The sequence below is a fragment of the Serinus canaria genome, chromosome 13, assembly GCF_022539315.1.
Source record: "Serinus canaria isolate serCan28SL12 chromosome 13, serCan2020, whole genome shotgun sequence".
In the NCBI taxonomy this organism is placed as follows: domain Eukaryota; kingdom Metazoa; phylum Chordata; class Aves; order Passeriformes; family Fringillidae; genus Serinus; species Serinus canaria.
The window spans coordinates 11,078,025-11,098,220 of record NC_066327.1 but is presented as its reverse complement, the minus strand read 5'-3'; the positions used below and the strand labels follow the sequence as shown (position 1 = coordinate 11,098,220).

At 41.7% G+C, this 20,196-nt stretch overlaps 1 protein-coding gene across 1 annotated transcript in view; it reads left to right on the top strand.

Moving 5' to 3' along the window:
- The window catches only part of ADAMTS2 (ADAM metallopeptidase with thrombospondin type 1 motif 2), a 174,618-nt gene that overhangs the window by 57,584 nt on the left and 96,838 nt on the right, over window positions 1-20,196 (top strand). Inside the window, exon 3 of the mRNA XM_030229256.2 lies at window positions 5,243-5,402. Coding sequence (XP_030085116.1) covers window positions 5,243-5,402 — 160 coding nt within the window. The remainder of the gene's footprint in view (window positions 1-5,242; window positions 5,403-20,196) is intronic.

The following is a 20,196-nucleotide window of genomic DNA, read 5'->3' as shown; positions in this document are numbered from 1 at the left end:
AGAGAGTGTGTACATTGCTTTTGTCTCAAGAAAATAGCCTGTATTTCAAGACTGTATTTGGGATTTGTTAACATGCACGTATGTAATTTGGCTAGTCACCTTTTTCAGAATCAAATACTCAAAAAAATTAGATCTTTCTCTATTTACAAATGCTCTTTCTAAGAGTATCTGAAACACTGTTTTTCTAGGTTACTGATTTAATTAATTAACCAATTACGTGTATTTTTAAAAAATATTAATTTCAGGTTTGTTCACATTTACCTTCCTATCTATACCATGTGCTCAGAGACTGGGATGTAAATCTGCCTTTTTATGGCAATGAGAAGCTTTGTAAATCTGTACTAACGAGGAAGAAAATGAACATTAATTAAACTCCTGGTTTCAGGATGGGCTGAGGCTCTGGAGTCTTGAAGCAGCCGCTGGATGGGTTACTTGATTACAGCCCAGAACAAGGAGCTGTGATCTGAATGCAATGAGCAGACAATTAAGTCTCTCACCAAGTGCAGAGCCAGAGAGACACTTAATTCTCCACAGGAGCTCACGCTCCAAAACCTGGAGTTTTCTGTAGATCTAAATATGCCAGGCAGTTTTTCTGTCAAATTAGGCTTCTGAAGAATCTCTTTAGAAATGCAGGAGGGGCTGGGGGCATTGAGGAGATGGGAGAAGAAACCTGCTGTTCAGCTGAGCTCTGTGCTGTGGTGGCAAAGCTCTGGCAGGTCTCCTGGGCTGGAGAGGAGATCTCCATCGTGTAGGATGGGATTAATGTCATTAACCTGGGCAGAAAGCCCACGTGGCTGTGGCCATTGCCAGTACATGTAGATCCTGTGGTCCTTGAAAGCCTTGGGAGGAGCTCTCCAGGGATTGGCAGGAGCCCTGTTACTCTCCGAAGAGATAAGTGGAACTCTAGACCCCAACTCCATGTGATCCACAAATGGACTAATTTGTGGCTTGTCAGTGTAATTCATGTCATAATTAGACAGGACTTTCACTCTCAGTTTTCCATGTGGATTTTTTTCTGTGTGGCTTTCACTTCTAAATAACCGCCTTGCTAACCTTAGCAGAGGTTTGGATTCTCTGAACTGCCATTTCCTTTTGATTAAGTGTTTTCTGCTCTGGTCTTTAATGCATATTAATGAGTGCCAAGCAGTGCTTGACTTGAGTAATTTGCAGCTGGCATCTATAAGCCCTTGCAAGGAAGGCCTGGGGATATCCCACTTTGGGAAATAGTGGGATGTTGTAGGCTCTTTGCTACAATTTGGTGCATTTCAAAGGCAAACACTTTTTCTATTAATTTATGTTTTCATTAGTCACAGGACACAATCATAGCTGCCATCATCAATATTCCTATATTCAGCTTAGTTTCAAGTTAAAAGTCCCAGAAGAGGAGAGGAAGAGGTAAGAACTTAGCAATTTTTCCAGAATTGGATTTCCTTCCCATGGAGATGCACAATTCCATGCCTGGTTATGGATTGCATAGTGTGTATGTGGCTGCAGGGTGGTAGAGCAGGGTGATCACTCCTAATCCATAATGCCTGGAAGTACAACATTCCTGGGATGGGTGGTGAGCAGTATAGGACAGAAAAACACTACAATATACTTTTAAGCTCTTAGTTTGTGAAAGCCCCTGGTGTGATTCTGTTCAGAACTTTTGGGGAATGGGCAATTGAAAGGCTTAAAACTGTTTTCACATCTTGTGGAGTAAATGTCCAGATGATGCCTGTGCAAGGATTTTCTGAAACCCTTCCAGTCAAAGGGAAGGCACAGGTGTGCTCAAACAATACAGCATTTCTATCTTAGTCATCCAGAGGCATTCTCCATGAAATTGCAGCAACCTGAAGGCTCTCTGTTGTCACCACAAACTTGGTGGTTGTCTCACAGTGGTCTTGGCATGGTGGACTGGCACAGAGGTGATGGCAGCTGTGGAAAAGAACAGGACTGGTGAAGGATGTGGGCAAACCCCTGCTGCCTTGTTTGCTGCCCTATTGCTTGCTTGGCTGTGCACAACACTGGTGTGGAGATGATGACTAAAAGCAATCTCCCTTTCATGGTGGCTTTTTGAGGGTGTTCTCAGTAGTATCAGAAAAAAATGCATTAGGCGATTCATCTTGAGCTTTTCATGTTCAAAGCATTTGACCAAAAAAAAAAAAAAAAACCCAAATCAGGCCTTGCAATTATCCTGCAAGACTGTTGTTATGCTGGTTCAGAGGTGGAGAAATGGAAGTAAAGAGGTTAAATGTCTTGCTCAAAGCAGTAAGGAAATGTGTGGTGGAGACTTTCAGGAGCCCCACATATTTCTTAATGAATCATTTATAGCTGTGGTCATTATTAGGCAGATGACTTGAACTGTGGATTGCTGTAGGAACTCTGCCTTGCCATTTAAATGAATTTTCTTCTTAAAGTCTGAAATAGCCATTCTTTCTTTTTTTTATTTTATTTCATGACAATATGTTGGCTAAATCAAAGACTGTGTAAGACATGCAATATATAAAAATTAAAAAAAAAATTACAGTTCAAACATACATTCTTTCCTAATAATTCTGATCAAAAATAATTGTTGGGTTTCTCAGTATTGAAAGAAATGAGAAATTTTAGTGTAGTCCAAGATTAAAATGAGAAAAAGAACATTCAGCCATGCAGCCAGGAGTTGGGCTCTGATGGTCCTTGGGGGTCCTTCCAACTCAGGAGTTTCTGATTCTGTGTTTGAAGGTTAAATTCCTTCCTTTGTACACCCCTACAGAAGCAGGGGGGATGCTGCCATGGGGATGTGCAGAGTGGTGTTATGTCCATCCAAGAAGCAGAGTGGGGAATGAGAGCACCTGATGTTGTCCTGCTCTTTGGCAGCTTCCAGTGCCACATGAATTTCCCTGCACAAAAAAGGGCCAATACCAGGCACAATGATCTGCAGAAAATGTCAGTGTTTAAGCACTGTTTTATGTCTTGGGATCCAGCATTCAAAAATCTCTTTCTGTTTAGTCTTACAGTCTGTCCCAGGGTGTCACCTTCACCTTTTCAGAGAGGAGAATTCACTCTGACCCAGAGTTTTCATTTCCAAAAGACCATCATACCCTGGAAGCTAAAGTTCACCTACAAGAGTTGTTCCTCTGTCCAATCAGTTCAACTACTGATTGCAGACATTGTTTCTCTGTTAATTTTCTTAGAGGATCTAAATTCCTTCAAGCTCCCATCAGTACTCCCTGCTGCACACAGTGTACAGCAGCATTTCCCCCTGTATCCTGAATTATGGTCTGCATTCCAAACTAAGGTCTGGCATTAGCTGCTTAGTTAATATTAGCCTTAATGTATCCAAAAATACATAAGAACATGTGCACAACCATGGTGCTTTTTTCACTTGCAAAAACCAAAATCACATATTTTTCACATGACAGTCAAACTCTCAGTGTATTTCTCCTGGTTGTAGTATGGTGTGTGCATCATACCCTGTGCTGCTGAACTTGCAAATGCTTGCTCCTTCTTGATGTTTAGTTGTGCATTTATCATAAAAAGATTTCCAAATATCTGGATATAATATTTAATATCCAGAAGAACTGTGTGTAGTTAGAATAACAATAAAAGGAGAGTAACATCAAGTCTGAATTTTTCATGTATTTCCCTTTACAGTGAAAGATCAGTTGCTGTCTCTTTGGGTTCAGCACTTATTTTCTTGGTTGTCTTAACTTCCTTAAGCTGCTGAGCCTGTCTCACCTTTCTGTGTCTGATGTAGAATCTAAACTAGTTAAGAAGAAACAGGACTTCAAATTCAGTTTCCTGTATACAGACAGGATGGCATCAGCTTAAATTGCTTTGATATAATTTTGCTTCTTTAATCCTTCCTCTCCAATCTGTTTTTGTATACATTATATATATGAATTCTGGGACTGGAAATCTTGCCTAATGTAAGTTAAGACATGACAAATGAACCTGACATTTTTCCAAGGAGGGAAGCAGTGAACATACTGTATTTATAGCAGTAGGAATGTAGTTTGCTGCTTGTAGAAGAAAAATATGTGCTGTATGAGAACTTTGGTGCTGGAATATAAGTGTGTTTAGATGGGCTTGTTTCAAGTAGGGATACTGGGTTCAAAGGAGCCAAACTGGTTCCCCTGGAAGCCTTGAGGTAAGGCTTCACTGAACAGGGGATTTAGGCTCCCAGAAGCTCAGATAGCAAGATGGAGAGTGTCACAGTGCAAATTAGAAACTGCAGTGTCTCCAGGATCGTCTCTGGGCAGAGTGGGAAAGAATGTGATGAAGGAGCTTCCGAAGGCTGGATCTGGACCAATTTCAGTCGTGTTAATAGTAAGACTGTCTGCAAGCTGAGAGTTCAGTAGCTGAAGTTCTCAAACACAGATGTGCAAACATGCAGAAAAAATTGATTCAAGCCAAGCATCTCTGCAAGGAGCCCTTGGCTGCTGTGACCTCCTGCAGTTGGGCAGGACTGCAAGAGGAGACAAGCCCAGGTGATCCAGGTACCCAAGTTGTTTCACCTGCATAAAGGTGATGAAAAGTCCTTTTCTTTTTTAAAGTTTTCAGTCTTTATGAAGGTTTCCCTTGAATGCAATGGGAATTGCTTGGATAATGTTCCTTTGGCGTTCTTTGTAGAAGTGCAATTTTCTATTTTCATACCAGGGTATCTGGTCCAGTCTGAATAAATTGGGTTTTTTTTTTAAACAATGCATTAATGACACTCAAACTAGTTGTGGCTAATTCTTCAAAGATTATTCTGTTGGCTTTGTGTCACAGGGAAAATAATCACAAAGTTTAGCTGCCTGAATGTAAGATGCAGTATTTTTCTGTCTTGCTTCTGGACAGAAAGGCTGACTCTTCAACTTTTGACTGTTGAAGTGCACATCAGCTTATGGCACTGATCTGATCCTTTATTAAGCAGAAATAGTAGACACTGGGGTGGTCTGGGCCTGATGGATAGCTAAGGTCATAGTAACTTCCATGTAGATGTTTTTTAATGGAGAGGGTGATTTCCTAGACAGATTCTTAGACCCATACTTGGCTCATGTGGCTCAAGGAGAAATCCTTTTGGTTCGGAGTTGTACCTTTTGTCCTTTCTTGTCAAGCTGGGAAAACGATGCTTTGTTTTGCTCTAATAAAGAATTCACCTGCTTTCCTCTCTGCATCCTAATTGCTCTCTAGAGAGCACTAAAGTGTGCTTAAGCATATTGTAACTGTTTGCTGGCAGTGCCTGCTGTACGTGCAGTAATGCAAAGCGTTCCCTCTCTGCCCTGTGCTGCAGGCTGGCATGATTCGCACGGACAAGGACGAGTTCTTCATCGAACCTCTGGAGAGGGGCGCCCAGGAGGAGGAGGAGGGAGGAGGCAGAACACACGTGGTCTATCGCAGAGCAGCTGCCAGGAAGCAGATTCCTGGTGGGAAGGTGGATACTGTGTACAAAGGTAAGGTGGGCTCTGGGGTGAGGTGCAGCTGAAGTCACGGAGCCAATGTCATCTGCTACCTCTGGATTTTTATCCTTCCAAGTGGAAATGTGCTCTCCCTCCAAGGAGGGAAAAGTAGGCAACATGTTGAATATTTTCTATGGGCTAAGTGAACGCTGAAAACCGTCTCTGGGATGGTGGCACTGTCTTTGCCTTGAAGAGTTTCCTTGGCTCCAGAGATGGCCAACATAAAGTCGTGTGTCCCCCAAAGCCCTGGGACAGAGCAGAGGAAGGGGATGGTGGGTGACAGCAGTGCAGAGGTGGCTGTGGCTGCTGGGACAGGTGGCAGTGCTGGCTTTGCAGAGGCTGTGTTGGCAGGCTGCAAGCAGGACACTGAGGCTGGCATGGTACATGGGCTTCATTGACAGGGTCTTCACTGGGATGCATTAGTCCCAAAAGGAAAATAAGGCTATCTCCAGTATGAACACAAACTTTCTGGATTTATTTATGTGTTGCCAAGCGTGGAATATAATGTACTAAGTATGTGATAGACAGTGATGGAATAGCAAGAATTAAATATAAACACCCATTCTGTGTAGTGTTTTCTGTTTCTCTGATAACTGCCTGGTTATTGCACCTTTTTTTCTGAATAAATAAGGGATGCAAATCTGCTAAGAGGATGTTTTGACAGCTGATGTTAACACTGAAATTAACTGGGTCATTTGAGTGGAAACAACAAAATAGCTACATTTTTGTTCCAAATGTGTGTACCAAACTGCAGAGTTGTTTGTCACTCATACCCTAGTATTATCTTATTTCAGTACAGTGGGGTTTCAAGTATAGGAAGGAAGGAACAGAGGGCCACAGGGATGAGACACTGAAATTTGGGCCCCATGAACAGTATAAATTTCTCACTGTTCAGGTTGGAACAAGGATTAAAAACAAAGCAAACAATATCATTCATCAGTTTTTTTCTTCTTAACTTTGGAAATGACCTGAGAATTTTGTGACTGACAGTGCTTTGGTGAGTTCCTCTTGTTGCCTTTGTACTCACTGTGGAGCAGATCTGGGTAATGCAGGAGTCTGAGTGCCACAGTCCCAGAAGGGCTGGATAGTAGGTATGGTGGAAGTTGCTCTATTAGTGAACCTTTATAAAATTATTGCATGTTGGAAAATACCAGCAGCTCGCTGCGTTTCCTCTTAAACAAAAGAGACTTGATGTTGTTCACACCTTATGGCAGTATTTTTGGTTTTGGATGGTAAATATTCCTCAGGAGTAGGAGTCTGGTACACAGAAAAGCACAAACTGTAGATCAGCTCCAGTTACTGGCACCTGGCACCTGCTGGAGGAGGCTCTGTCAGCAGTGGCTGAGATGCAGCCTGTACCTGGCAGCAAAGCCACACGCCGTGTCTGATGCCACCAGACTTGGTGTCTGTCACCTCTCCTGTGTCAGGGCTGGAGTTTGTAAACTGTGGTAAAAAGCACAAAGTAATCACAGGCACCAGCCAGCCCTGTGGGATTGAAGAGCAAAAGGGAGGCTGGGCTGAGAAGTAGCAGTGACCTTGTCTGGTACAGCAGGTGTTGGGGACAGGTAGGAATGGTTGTGATGTTTCAAATTTTTAAATGCTAAGGGCAGTAATCTTCCCTTCTACACTATCACCTCTTGAGTTGGAAATTTGGTTTTTATTTTGGAAAAAAAATTACTGTGACCAAAAATCAGTAAAAATAAAAACTGTAGGGTAAAGGGGATTTTTTTCCATGAAATTGTCTTTGCCTTTAATAAAAAAATGAACAACCATTGGAAAATGGTTTGTTCTCTACATTTTTTTTTATTAAACCTGGCTTCCCACCTCTGATTGCTCTGGGCAAAAGGCATGGACGGGATGTGCTTTCACAAATTGAAATTTTATTTTCCACTTGGTCTTTTTCCAGAATGCTTTGAGTTTTGGTGAACAAACACCAAAATATTTAGTGATTGGGCATTGATAAGCACACTCTGCTGTGTGTTTCCATAGTGTTCTAAACTGATTGGTGGGCTGAGTTAGGAAATACTTAGGAGGGCACTTTCAGCATGCTGTATCTATTAAAAAAAAAAAAAAAAAGGTTAACCAAGAGCACTCCTCCTCTTTCCAATATCCCTGGAGACAAGTGCATTGTTGCCAAATCCCATAAATTTACATGTGATGAATTGTAACACTTGGACTATTTTTAAAGGTCCAGCCTCCAGGAATCTTATGAATATGTGATGATTTTTTTTCCCTAGGTAAGCTTCTGGTTCTTTTAACTGTTGATAAAAATGTGTAGTTTCTGGCTATGTAAATATTTTAAGGTAATGCGTGACAAACAAAATTTATGTATTCCATAATTTTTAAAACAGCATCTTTTAAAATCCCATGATATGTTAATTTAATCCCATGATTTGGGAGGGGATTGTGAGTCATGATTTTTGAATGTTTTGGTTTGGATAGATAGATACAAATTCCTTATAAATATTCCTATCTTTGGCACTCTTTTCACAAGAAATAGGACAAGCTGTTCTCTCCTCAGCAAAACAGGAGGTGAAGGAATTGAAAACTCCATGAACTTGGAGTTGAGAGGATCAGGCACCATTTTAAGGTCTTGGGTGTGCAATGGGCAGTGGCCTCGCTGGACCTCACAAGGCACAAGGGTTTGGGATTTTCTACTAAGTGCAGTTATTTTGGAGGGTGGTTGGGGTGAGAACTCAATGCCCCAAGGCAGTGTGCATCCCCCACAGCTGCCCTGGCAGTGGGACAAAGGACCCTGAAACTGGGGACAGCTGAACACCCCAAAAGGCAGCCAGGACTAATGGAAGATCCATTGACTGCTTGGGAGTGAGGATTCAATAAACAACCTAAAGAAAAAAATTGCATTTTCCTCACCATGGAAGTGAATTCTAAATTATGTCAACAGATGTGGTGAGATGGACCTGACAGCAGGGTTCTTCCAGCATTTTCCATGCACCGTTATCTACCTTTTATATTATAATAAGAAAAACTGAGATTACATCTGTCTGAAAATGGTAAACAAGCAAACCCCAGAACCTCCTAAGCCCTGCAGAGATCAAGGTGTACATCTTGTGTTATGAAGGCTGCTGACATGCTGGGTTTTGAAAAGTGGAATGTGCTGGGAGAGATCTGCCCTGCCCTGGTTCCAGACTGTGCCAGATTTGCTTCTGCATTTACGTAAAACATTATCAGAAGATTGGGAAATGTAACTACTTGTCTTGGCAACCTGAATAATTTGTTTTGACTGGTGTGGGATATCTGGGGTTTGGGAGAATCACAGAATATGGGGTGAAATATTTCTGCCTGGTCTCCTCTCAAACAATGCTATTTGTTAATGTACTGGAAAAACGTGAGCATAATTTTTTAGGCAAGTAATAATCTTCAGCAGAGTAATGCTGTGAAAGTCTGTGAGCTCACTACAGATTAGGCTAATTGTTTCAGAAAGAGAAATATTTTCATGTAGTGGCTGAAATATTGCAGGTGTGGTGAGAATAAATCCTATTTTCTCTGGCAACTGCTATTAGTGCTTGCATATGTATAATAATTTATCTTCCTCTGGATAAAAATAAGCATCATGTTGAACATATTTTAATATTTCCAGTTGAATTCCTTCTTACAAACATGAGAAATGCTCCTTGATAGCAGTAAAACTACCTACATAATAAAACTGGAATTAAATAGATAAGTTAGAGTGGGTTGTTTTCTCTTGAAACTGCTGAGTTTTTGCTTAAATGTTCTTTGAATGTTAACTGAAGAGCTGCTAAGTATTTAATTAAAGGTTATGATGAGGCCTGGAAAGCTGGCTTGATTTTTGCCTCTAAAGCCAACCTGATTATCAGGCTTGTAAGCTTTAATATCACATTTCTCCACCTAAATTACTGTGTCTGTTATGTTGATCAGCTGAAAGGAAATGATTATACTGAAACTTCCTTAAGGTTTGCCTTTTCTCTAAAAAATGTCGTTTAAGTACTGTGCTCTGAGTTTTATTGTATTGTATGATTGATGAGAAACAGAAACTCAGCTTTAGTGACAGCTTTATTTACTGTGCAGATGAAAGATGACCTTAGCCAAGAACAGTTTATTACTGATGAAGACAGTAAGGTAACTCCCCAAATGTGCTTAAACCAGAAAGTTTTTGTTTCTGTAAGTGCCAATTAAATCCCTTGGAATGGCCAAGCAGAGTCTGACACGAGTCCTGTCACGAATAGCTCTGGGCTGACAGGGTGGACAAACCCACAGCTCTGCTGGAGACTTGGGACCCCTCCCCATGGCAATACTTGGGTTGCTGGAGGTCAGACCTGCAGAGGAGCTGTGCCTTGGTGCTGAATGATGTGATCATTTCATGTGACCCTCTGATGTACTTCCTGGGGCAAACCCCACCATTTTTTATTACTTTTTTTGGTACATTTTTCAACTATTTCATTTTATTTTTGCATTGAGGTAAAATCATCCCCCTCGCTGCAAGCAGATGCCAGTCAGATAAAAAGACAGAAATAATTTACTGCTTCTACTCAATAGTGGTAGCCAGCTTCTTTCTGACAGACCCAGACTTCATCAGAGCAGAGCTGGTCCTCAGTCCTCTCACTGGCATCTCCTGGGCCTCCACAATGCAAAAGAACAACATTCTTTGACATTGAGGAACCCTGAAAAGTTAGGGGCCAGTTCAGCAGGGGAGAAATCCATGTAAAATTAAGCTGAAACAACTCCACTCTGGTAGTTTTTTGAAAAAAAGAAAGTTAAAAATATGATAAAGTTGTAACAACTCAGTTGCCAGAGCTTTGCAGGTTTTGGAGATGATATTTCAGAGGAAGACTCCTCCATCATCGTCCATCAAACTGTCAATGCCATTGATTTACTAATGTATTTAAATTACTCTTTAGAAACCAATGTGCATCTGGTGTATATTTTTCTGGATTGCCTGAAATGGCTCAGACTGGCTGCTGGCTGGCCAGCTGCCATTCTAATTTACACAAACTTTCCTGGTTACCTTTGCAGGGGAACAGGAAACTGAAGTTTCTCCAAATCCAATCAATATTTCCTCTCAGCTTGCACTCTTGCTGATTAATTACTGCTCCCTTATTTTGCAGTCAGTAAGACTCTGATGACAATATTTTTTGTCTCCTTCCTTCATCATCTGTGCATGATAAATACATCTGTCTTTCTCCCCTGTCTTGGGTTTTCTCTGAATTCCACATTGCAGATTCATGGGGATTTCTGGGAAGAGGAAGATTGAGAATTCAGTGGCAAATCAGATTTTGATTCAGAAGCAAGGTTAAGCACTCATGGGAAAAACAAATCTCCAGGGAAAATGATCTTAGGCCATGGGATGTCTCCCTTCCCAGCCATCGGCATTTCAGCTGATCAGGCAATTCTTTGCTAGGCAAATGAGATCCTTGCAGTAATTTTGGGGAAAAACCTAAAGGTTTCTACTTTTACAATAGTGCATCATGTACAAGAGTAAATCATGTGGGATGATCAGGTGAAGGCTAATGAACAGTGCTCTTCAATGTACTGGATGGGAAATGCCAGGAATAGCCCTTTTTTCTCCAGAGTTGATGAAGTTTTCTGCTGTGGACTTCCTCAGTGGGTGGCCTTAGCTGGGCCACAGAAGGATGCCAGGTGAAAAGTCAACCCTCCCAGTGCTTCTGAGGTAGTCATTTTCATTTTGCCTGGAAATAAAATTATCATGAAATGAATGGAATTGATTTTTTCTCAATATCAGTAATTTTGCTCAGTTTTTTCGATGGGGATGTGCTCATGTCACTACTGCTGCGTGGTGAGGCATATGCATATCAGGACCAAGCAAAGCTGTGTGGGCTACCTTTGCAGGGTGCTTGTTTGAATTTTGGAGTGCTTTGGGAAGTATATTCCTTCTTCAAAGGATTTTTCTTTTAATTAAACATCTCCTTTTTCCAGGTACTTTAAATCACTTCCAGAATTACTGCACATTCATTAAATAATTTCTCATTATTATTTCTTCATTATATCAAATCTGTAGTAGCTGCAGCACCATTTTGTTTCACCAGGAACACAAATCTTCTTGTACAGAGGTAAAAATTGGTGGGGTGGCCTGGAGCTGGAGCAGAGCTGCCACCTGGCCCAGCTCCACTACAGGTTCCTGGCACTGAGCTGTCATGTCTCTCTCCCACACACCCCACCAAGCTGAAATAAACTGTTGCTAAACTTTCATTATCTTCCTGGAATACAGGAACATAATAATAGTATGTGAAGAAGCTCAGTTTCTGTATTTGTCCCTGCCTTTCTCATTAGGCAGCTTGGGATCTGTGTAGACTTTGAGGAAACACTTCAGTGCAGGCTCAGCTTTGAGCAGGTACTTAAATCAAATTGATTTCAGTGGGATTCAGGTACATACCTTAGGCTAAATGGATTTTTTTATTCTGAATGGGTTTCTGTTGTGGTTATGAGGCAAGTTACTGGAGCAAGTTACTTCCATTCAGATGTGCATTGATTAAGGGTGGAGGACTTAATAATTTGTACTTGTTTAAATATCACTGATTTGCCTGTATTGACAGCTAATATTAAAAATAAAATTAATTTAATTCTCAACTGATGAGTTAATTTTAGCTTCTCTGCTAAATTCAAGCTCTATAAGGCTCTCCAAAATGATTGCTTTGAACAGCTTATAGCTGGAGTTGAATATTACCAAATTTTGCTAAATATAACAAAATGATAATGAAGCTGATATTGGCCTAAAAAACAAGTTTCCAGTTCTCATATGAATACTTCTGTAAAATTTTTGTGATCAGCTTTGATGGAAGTGTTGAGAAAGCTCATTTTATTTTTCACATCCTTCTATCAACTAATCCTTCTCTATCCTCCTTTCACATCCTAAATTCAGCTTTGGGGGAGTGTGAAACTGAGGTTGATTAATCACTTGTTTGTGTTTACATTTAGTCAACGCTTGCTTACAAAGACAAAACATTTTCAGCAGATTTATTAAAGTTCATTTTTTTGAACTTCCTTCTAATATCCATTGACCTCACAATCCTTAATGGATTTAGCCTCTCAGTCTCCTGGGAGGAAAGAGAGATCAAAATATTTGCCTTTTGGACGAGGGTGACATAAACCTTGTTTTCACTGCAAGCTGACCCCGTGCCTTGCTGGTAGAAGCCCTGTGGAAGGGCAGAGTTCACTGGAGCAGCATTTGGGGAGTCAGACTCTGCCTGCAGCAGCCCAGCCAGAGCTCTCATGTGTGAGGGTGTGCAGCCGCCCACAGGCGTGTGGGGAGCTTTGCCTTATGAAAATGTATGTGCACACCCACAAGGTTTTTGCAATTTCACATTTACTGGTGTGTTTTTCTGTGAAGTGTCATCCTGTTGTGGTTTGTTTATTTACAAGCTGTGTTCGTGTTGTCCAACCTGCTGAGAAAAACAGAGGATGGCGAGGATCCAGCGGGTCCTGCCAGGCTCAAAGAGGGAGAAACTTGTTCACAGAAAGACCTTAATAGTCTGCCCTGACAAACTGAAAGTGTTCTGCAACCATATCTCTGTTTAGGAAATGGATTCTGACAGTGAGAATTCAAAATTATGGGTAGCATGTAGTGTTTGCTGTTTTGTACCATGGGATTCAAACTCTGTGTTTAATAACAATACACAAAATAGCATCTGGTAGGCACCACTAAAATAAGCTCTAAGTAGAAAATGCTGATAAGTGTTTTCAGTTTAAAATGTTTTTTGACAAAAAGTGGCGTAAATTCATCTGCTGTCCATGATGATGATGATGATGATGATGATGATGATGATGCAGCAGTTTGATGAGGCTGAAAGACATCTTCAAGTGAAAGCGATGGGCACGCCCAGAGCTGCAAGAGAGATGCACATCCTTCAAACATCTACATTTCTATAATTTCTCACACCAGGAGAGCCACGTGTGAGGCCTTGTGAAGTGGTCCAAGGATTAAAAATGTATTCCAGCTGGTTCTGACTGTTCTCAGCTCTGTGAGATGTGCTCCTCATGGGCTGGCCAGAGCAGCAGTGCTGTGTTGTGCTGTTATCTTGGTGCTTGCAGAAGGGGCACTGGGAGGGTCTCTGCTTTTATGGTGGTGTGAGTCCAGCTGGAGAATGAGAAACAAATGGCTTGGTCTCACTCTGCACTGATTTCCATGGTTGCCACCAGACACTTCCCTACACCCCCTGTGTTGCCCATGAGCTCAATGCTGGTTTAAAGGAAAACCTCTGAGTGCCCAGAGCTGCTCCTTCAGCCCGACATCATTGGGCACCTCCAAAGCAAAACCACTGCCTGAGCTGAAGGGCTGTTTGTTTGGCTGATTCTGTACATTGTGAGTTCTGCATTATATAATGTATTTAAACTCTGCATTGTGCACTGTTCCCTTTAAAAGCTGTTCTTCCCCCTGCCCTAGAGCCAGAGCCAGGACTCCTGCTTGTCCTGCCTCCCCCTTGCAGCCACAGGTCCTGTGTGGGTCAGTGGGACCCAGCAGTGCTGGGGGAGCTGAGCAGGGCAGGCACTGCTGCTCACCATTGCTGCTGCTGGGGCACTGCAGGGCACAGAGCACTCTGCCTTTTGCACACAGGCTGAGAGGGGGATGCAGATTCTGCCCCTGGTGTGTGCCAGTGCAGGGATGAGCAGGGAAGCTCGTGATTCTTGGGTGTTTATGCTTTAGCCAAGCATGTGTTCCACCCTGCAGGAGGTGGGCAGAGCACCTGTGGTAACCCGGTGGTTGGCATGAAGGAGGTGCCTGCTCTGCCCAGCCTTGGTTTAGAGCTAAAGCCTGCGCTGGGTAATAACTTTCCATAACCATTTTGTGACTCTTCCTTATTTTTTTTGGTGCTTTTTGTGTTTTGAGTTCCCTGAGCAGTGCCTGGGGCTGCTTGGACTTTTTAGGTAAAAATAACTTTCATTTGAAGAACAAGCAACAGCAGTGTTAACTTTCCTTTCAGCTAGTGCAAGGCTCTTTTCCCCTGTGCTTTCCTGAAATTCTAAAAGGCGAGAATGTCTTAGCCCAGGAGGAAAACAGCAAAGTTTTTGATTATAGTTGTTTTGGATCTGCAGTTTGGTAACAGCAGTGAATGAATTCCTTCCTGAAAATTTTTGTGCTTTTCCATGGAGCAGAAACACTGTTTTGAAACAGTGGGTAAGTGGGATAAAGCATAACAGAAACTGTTACTGCAAACTATGAGTGCAAACTCTGCTTTTCCTAAATGATCGTGTTACAAATTATTTATAATTATTTTTTCTAAATATTTTGTCCCAAACTGTGTAGATCATAAAGTCCCACAATCACGTTTGCTGGTAATAGTTTGAATTTAAATGTCTTTGCTCATTTGAATATAAACCTTGGGAGTTGTTTTACTTAACATTTGCATATTAGATTACAAATGGTCTGTCAGCAGGACTGGCTTGGACCATGATGAATTTTCAAGCCAAACAATGGCTATTTGTTAATATAGAGGTGTTTTCTTGATCCCTGCAACACTGCCTGCACACACCTGCACCCTGATACTCCGTTACTGAAACTTTACTATTGCAATGAGAGCAAAGGCATGGTCTGGTAATTGGTTTAAAGCAGCATAACACCCTGCTAATGACAGCTCCCTCTTTCACTGGCCACAGTCTCTTGCCAGCTGTTGCTACCTGAGCCATATTGCTGGAAGGGATGCAGCCACCAGCTGGAAGCTGTTGGGTGTTCCAACAGAGCCAAGGCAAGCAAATGAATCACTGCATTGCTTTCCTCAATGCCCATGGAGACCCTGTGCTTCACTGGCTGCATTTCTGGAAAGAGACCCTCAGAGAGTGGCACCTGGTTCTGGTGTCCACTCGTCCCATTCCCGTGCTAAAGGTGAAGTCTCTTGCAGACCAACAGGTTCCTAATGTTCTACATGATATTGTTGCTGAGCTCATGGAACTGCAGTGCTTGTTAATGGGTTAAACACTGTGTATTTCATTCGTCAGCCGGTTCTTTGATTAAAAGCCTGAGATGAAATCTTTGCTCTTCCTTTTATCTCAGTTTCTGTGCAGTCTCTTCCTTGTTCCAGCTCTGTGTGTGTGCTCGGACCATCTGGCACAGCTCGGCTGCCCGTCACCGTGTGCTGCTTTCAAGGGGAAAAATTATTAATCACAATCTGGATGGTGAGGGGGTTAGGGATGGGTTTTATTTCCACTTCAGAGCTGCCAGTTCCACAGGTAGGCAGCTCTTCAGGGCAGTTTCTCAGCAGCTTTTGCAGCGCTGCCTGATGGGTGTGTGAGGAAGGTGCTCAGAATCCTGCAGAGCAGGTGCGAGGGACGAGCTGGGAGCAGCAGCCCTGGGGGCTCAGCCCCGCTGTCCCTCACTCCTGTCCTGCTGCAGGAGCCTCACGGGGCTCAGCATCACCTTCTGTAGCACTGCTGGGCTCCAGGCAGTTGTCCTTGGATCAAAATTAATTTCCACGGGCTCTGGTCCATTTTGCTGGGTTTGGTCATTACAGACTGTCGATTTTAAGAGACATGGGCTGTTCTTTTTTCCTGGTAACACTAATGTTTTTGCATTGCTTCAACAATCAGAGCTCTGAAAACATTGGAGTGATTATTTACAGAACATTTGAGGAAGGATTCTTTTACCCAAAGAGTGACTTGTGCATAAGACTTGCTCAGTCTAAAAGTAACCAGAAAAGACAAGCCTAATGGTGGTTTCTGTGAACTGCCACCTGTAGGAATTTTTTAAACTTGTAATCTCATCAGGTATCTGTGCACTTTGTGACCATGTCTGTTTGCTTGTCGAGGAGATCTTTTTTCCTGTGGTACTTCTGGAGGCATACTGCAGTTGTTGAAGTTGTTTGCAGATTGTGAATGGTGAGAGACACTAAAAAATGTTTTGTGCCTGAAGCAGCTGCCTCCAAAATGCCCATCCCTGCTCTTCCTTCAAAAACCACCTTGCATGCTTGACAGGAGATTTTACCTTGCTGCTGCAAGGCTCTGTTTTAACTTTTAAAGAAATAGAAACATTTTTCTTTTCTTTTTTCTGTCTCATCTTTTTTTCTTTTTTCTTTTGTGAAGTATTTTAGGAATAAATGTCTGGTGTGGTTTTAAGTGATGCAGGTTTTTGAATGGGTCTTTGGATGTGGGGAGTCTTGACTTTTTGGAAATGCTATTCTTCCACAGACCAGCAAACCCAGGTCACTTAGTGGGAAAGCATCTGGTGTGAGTGGTAGCAACAGTATCTAAACAGTGACATGAGAAGCTGCCCTTGCCTGACTATTAAAATATATGAAATTAGCAAGCACTGACAATTACCTCTTGTGAGCTGTGTTTTGTTGTTGCTGAGTGGGCAGCAATTCTGTTTGTCTAATTGAGCTTTGCTAGATCCTAGTGCTCAGAGTTCATTCACCATACTGGGTTTCTTTCTTTCTAGGGTTTTCCATTTTTAGAGAGACCCTGTTATATATAGTAATGAACACATTGCAGTTGTGCATGCCTTTTTTCCTGTGGAGCAGGGCAGAAGTTTGGATCTCATTTTACAGAGCTCTCGTTTACATTTTATTCACAATGAAACTGGGGATGCCAAACCCTAGATATTTGGGGCTTGTATCTATTTGTTATGTGGCTTTTAAAGCAGATTCTTTCTTCAATACATCAAAAAATGTGTTTCTTGAGTCTGGGGAATCAGAGCTTTCAGGGGCCTGAGTTTAAAATATTATATTGTCCAAAGCCATAGATTTAATCTCTGCTTGAGTCCTTGTTCACAGACTTTCTGGCTGTTCTTTTTGCCAGTTCAATGCAGCCTTTTCCCAGTCCCTATTCAGAAATTGTTGACTAAAGAGCAGGCTGAAAATTATACATGTTAACTTCATATTCTACTTACAAGCTGAAGTATTTTTTGCTGTGTTTTTCTTTAGGCAGAGCCTCTGGAGGCTTGTTAAACTATGAAATGGTTACAAAAAAGCAGCCCAAAGTCTCCAGCTAAGGATATTAAATGTCCTTGGAAGCCTAAAAAAGCTGCTCCAACTTCAATGGAGTAAAATATACGAAAAGGGGAAAATCTGATTTTGAGTCACTGTAAGATGACTTGAATATAATTACTAAATTTCCAGGTATTTTTCTAGGATATCCCAATTAAACGTGTGCAGAGAAATGGATGGTATTGACATTTCCATGACAACCCATTGTAGCATTTCAGATATTAACCTGCAGGTCAAATATTACTGAAGCAGAATATTTTTGGAAGACTGGCAAAATCTACCATGCCTGCAAAATGTGCAGGCAACAGCATAGCAACAAAATGCAGACAAGAAAACACAGTCTTTGGAATAAAATCTGTGCTTGAAAGTTAATTAGAAGTTTTGTTTAAGACTCCAAGGGTGGTGAGTAACATCACGTTCCAGGCCCAAGGGGTTAATTGCTGCCATTTTTTGGTCTGGTTTGTATTTATGGCTTGGTGTGGAATAGAGGTGGGATGATTGCAAAAACGTTGTAGCAATTCCTATTATCCTTTAATTCCAGGTGCTAACAGACTGTGGGGAATCTGAGATGGCCCTTTGTGCTTTTGTTCCACCGGTCGTTGGTGATGGTGGTGGGATATGGGTGGGAAGGGCACATGGCCAGAATTGGTTAAGCCCTGGATCTCTGAGGAGGTGTTTACTGGTCCATAATGATGGATTGCCCACTGTTCCACATGGGAGCCTCTTACCAGACATCCTGAAGAGAATTAGATGTTTTTTTGTGCTGCTGAAACCCTGGAGAAAAGCGCTGGCAAAGGGCAGAGCGTTCCTTGCAAGGAAGCTGGTGTGTCTCTGCTATCTGGAGATTTGCAGCAGATCAGATTGATTGCACTGGTAGGATTTACAGACCTTGTGGGTCTCAGGTCAGACAGCTGGAAAGCCTGATTGTCTCTGAAGTGACGGCAGAGGCATTTCCAAGAACCTTTGGAAGAAAGAATCCCCTTTGCTAGGAAGCCACATTGCTTCCTTAAGATTATTTCAGGTTTTTAAAGTTTTTTTTTAAGGAGAATTTGAAGTGTTTGCAATGTGAGATGGAACTGGACTCCCACCAATAAATTACAGTGTGTCCTTCAAAATCCCTGTAGGCAAGGCGTGCTATGTGATAGCTTATTCTCACAGACCTTAAGAGAATGCATTTTCTGGGAACTGCCTTTGTAATAATAAATTACTGGTTGGCAAGTGGATAGGGTTCAGCCAAGCCATGCACTTGATCCTGCTCACACTGATTTTAATGGAAAAATTCCCAGTGAGTTTATTGGGGGCAGACCCAGTACAAGGCTGTGGGAAACTGCCTGTCTGAATTTGCCTGAACTGCAAAGTGTCTTTGCTTCTGTTTAGATTAATTTTGTACCTTCTGGTTTCATGATTTACTTTGAGATTTTGTAACTTGAAGTTATGTTAAGAACTCAGCATTGAAAACATGACCTGGGTATTGCTAATGATTGAGTGTATATATGTCCATGATGGAAAGGATCCAGGCATTCCTAATGAAGTTACACTGCACAGGTGCTTGCTCTCTAACATTCCTTTTATGTCTGTTGAGAGACAGCAGTGTCTTTCATTGTTCATGAAAAATTATCAGAGCCTCTTTGAAAATACATTTATATTTCCCTGTTTTCCCACTGTGCAGCTTGCAGAGGTTGTGTGCTTTGTGCTGCTTTCCAGTTGCAGCAGATATGCTTTCACCATTTAGGACACAGACAAAGACTTGTAACAATGTCCTACACATTCATCTCATTTGCTCAGAATTCAGGCAGTTTTTCCTGCCTTTAACACCTCAGCCACCAGGAGATGAGTTTTTTCCTCCCCAGTTATGCTTTGTCAATAGCCTCCCTTATATCAAGCAACACATCATTAGTTTCAACCAGTTCAGCCCGTTTGTCATTAATGAACCAGATAAGGAACTTCCAGATCATAAGTGACCGGGTTATTTGTCATGGGATTTCAGTGCAGCTCCTTTTTGTTTTAATGAGCACTTTCTTCTCTCACCTGGTCAGGTGCTCCTTCCTCCAGCCTTTGTTAGATGCATTCAGAGGTGGGGTCTAATTGTGTTAAACTCTGTCAGTAACAATGGCGCCTCCATTCCTCCTTGAGCTTTCCAATTAAATAATTTTCTGAATTTTCTTTGTACAGCTCTCTCTTTAGATATGCACTTCACTGTGCTCAATCTCATTATTCCATTCATACTTTGTTTTTAATCCAATTTTCAGGAAGTGCATAGTGCCTTCTCTTCCTATAGTCCTTTCAAAAAATCACTGCTTTTTGTGCATGTGGAAGTATCTTTTCACCCTTCTGCTGCAATTTTCTGACAACTTCTCAACTGATTTCAATAATTGATTGAATTCACATTGGGCTGTGCTTCTGTATGTTTCTTCAATTCATTAAAATTATTTCAGCTCTACAGTGTAACAGCAGGAAGTCTAAGATTTTGACTCATAAACTCTGTTGCTACTGGTCTTTCCACTTTCTTTCCTTTTCTTCCTTATCCAGGTAAGCCGCTTTTTTTTTCTTGGTTTTTTTTGACAAAATTGGTCTAATTTAGGTCTCCAGATGATGTCTTGGTGATTCCTATGTTTCCCAGATGTCCTAGTATCTTGCAGGCCTCTCATTAACATTTTCCACAGAACCCATCTTGCCCTCTCAGTATTTTGACCACTTTGCATGAAGCCTTTTACTGCCTCATTTTTTGTTCTCCAATTTAAGTGAAATTGTTGGAAGAATTTGATACTGTGTTAGCATTTAGAAGAATTTCTCATTCATGGGCAAATTTGGCTTGAAACACAAAACTTTGCTCCCCAAATCCCAAAATATCCATTAAATCCAAGCAAAGCACATAT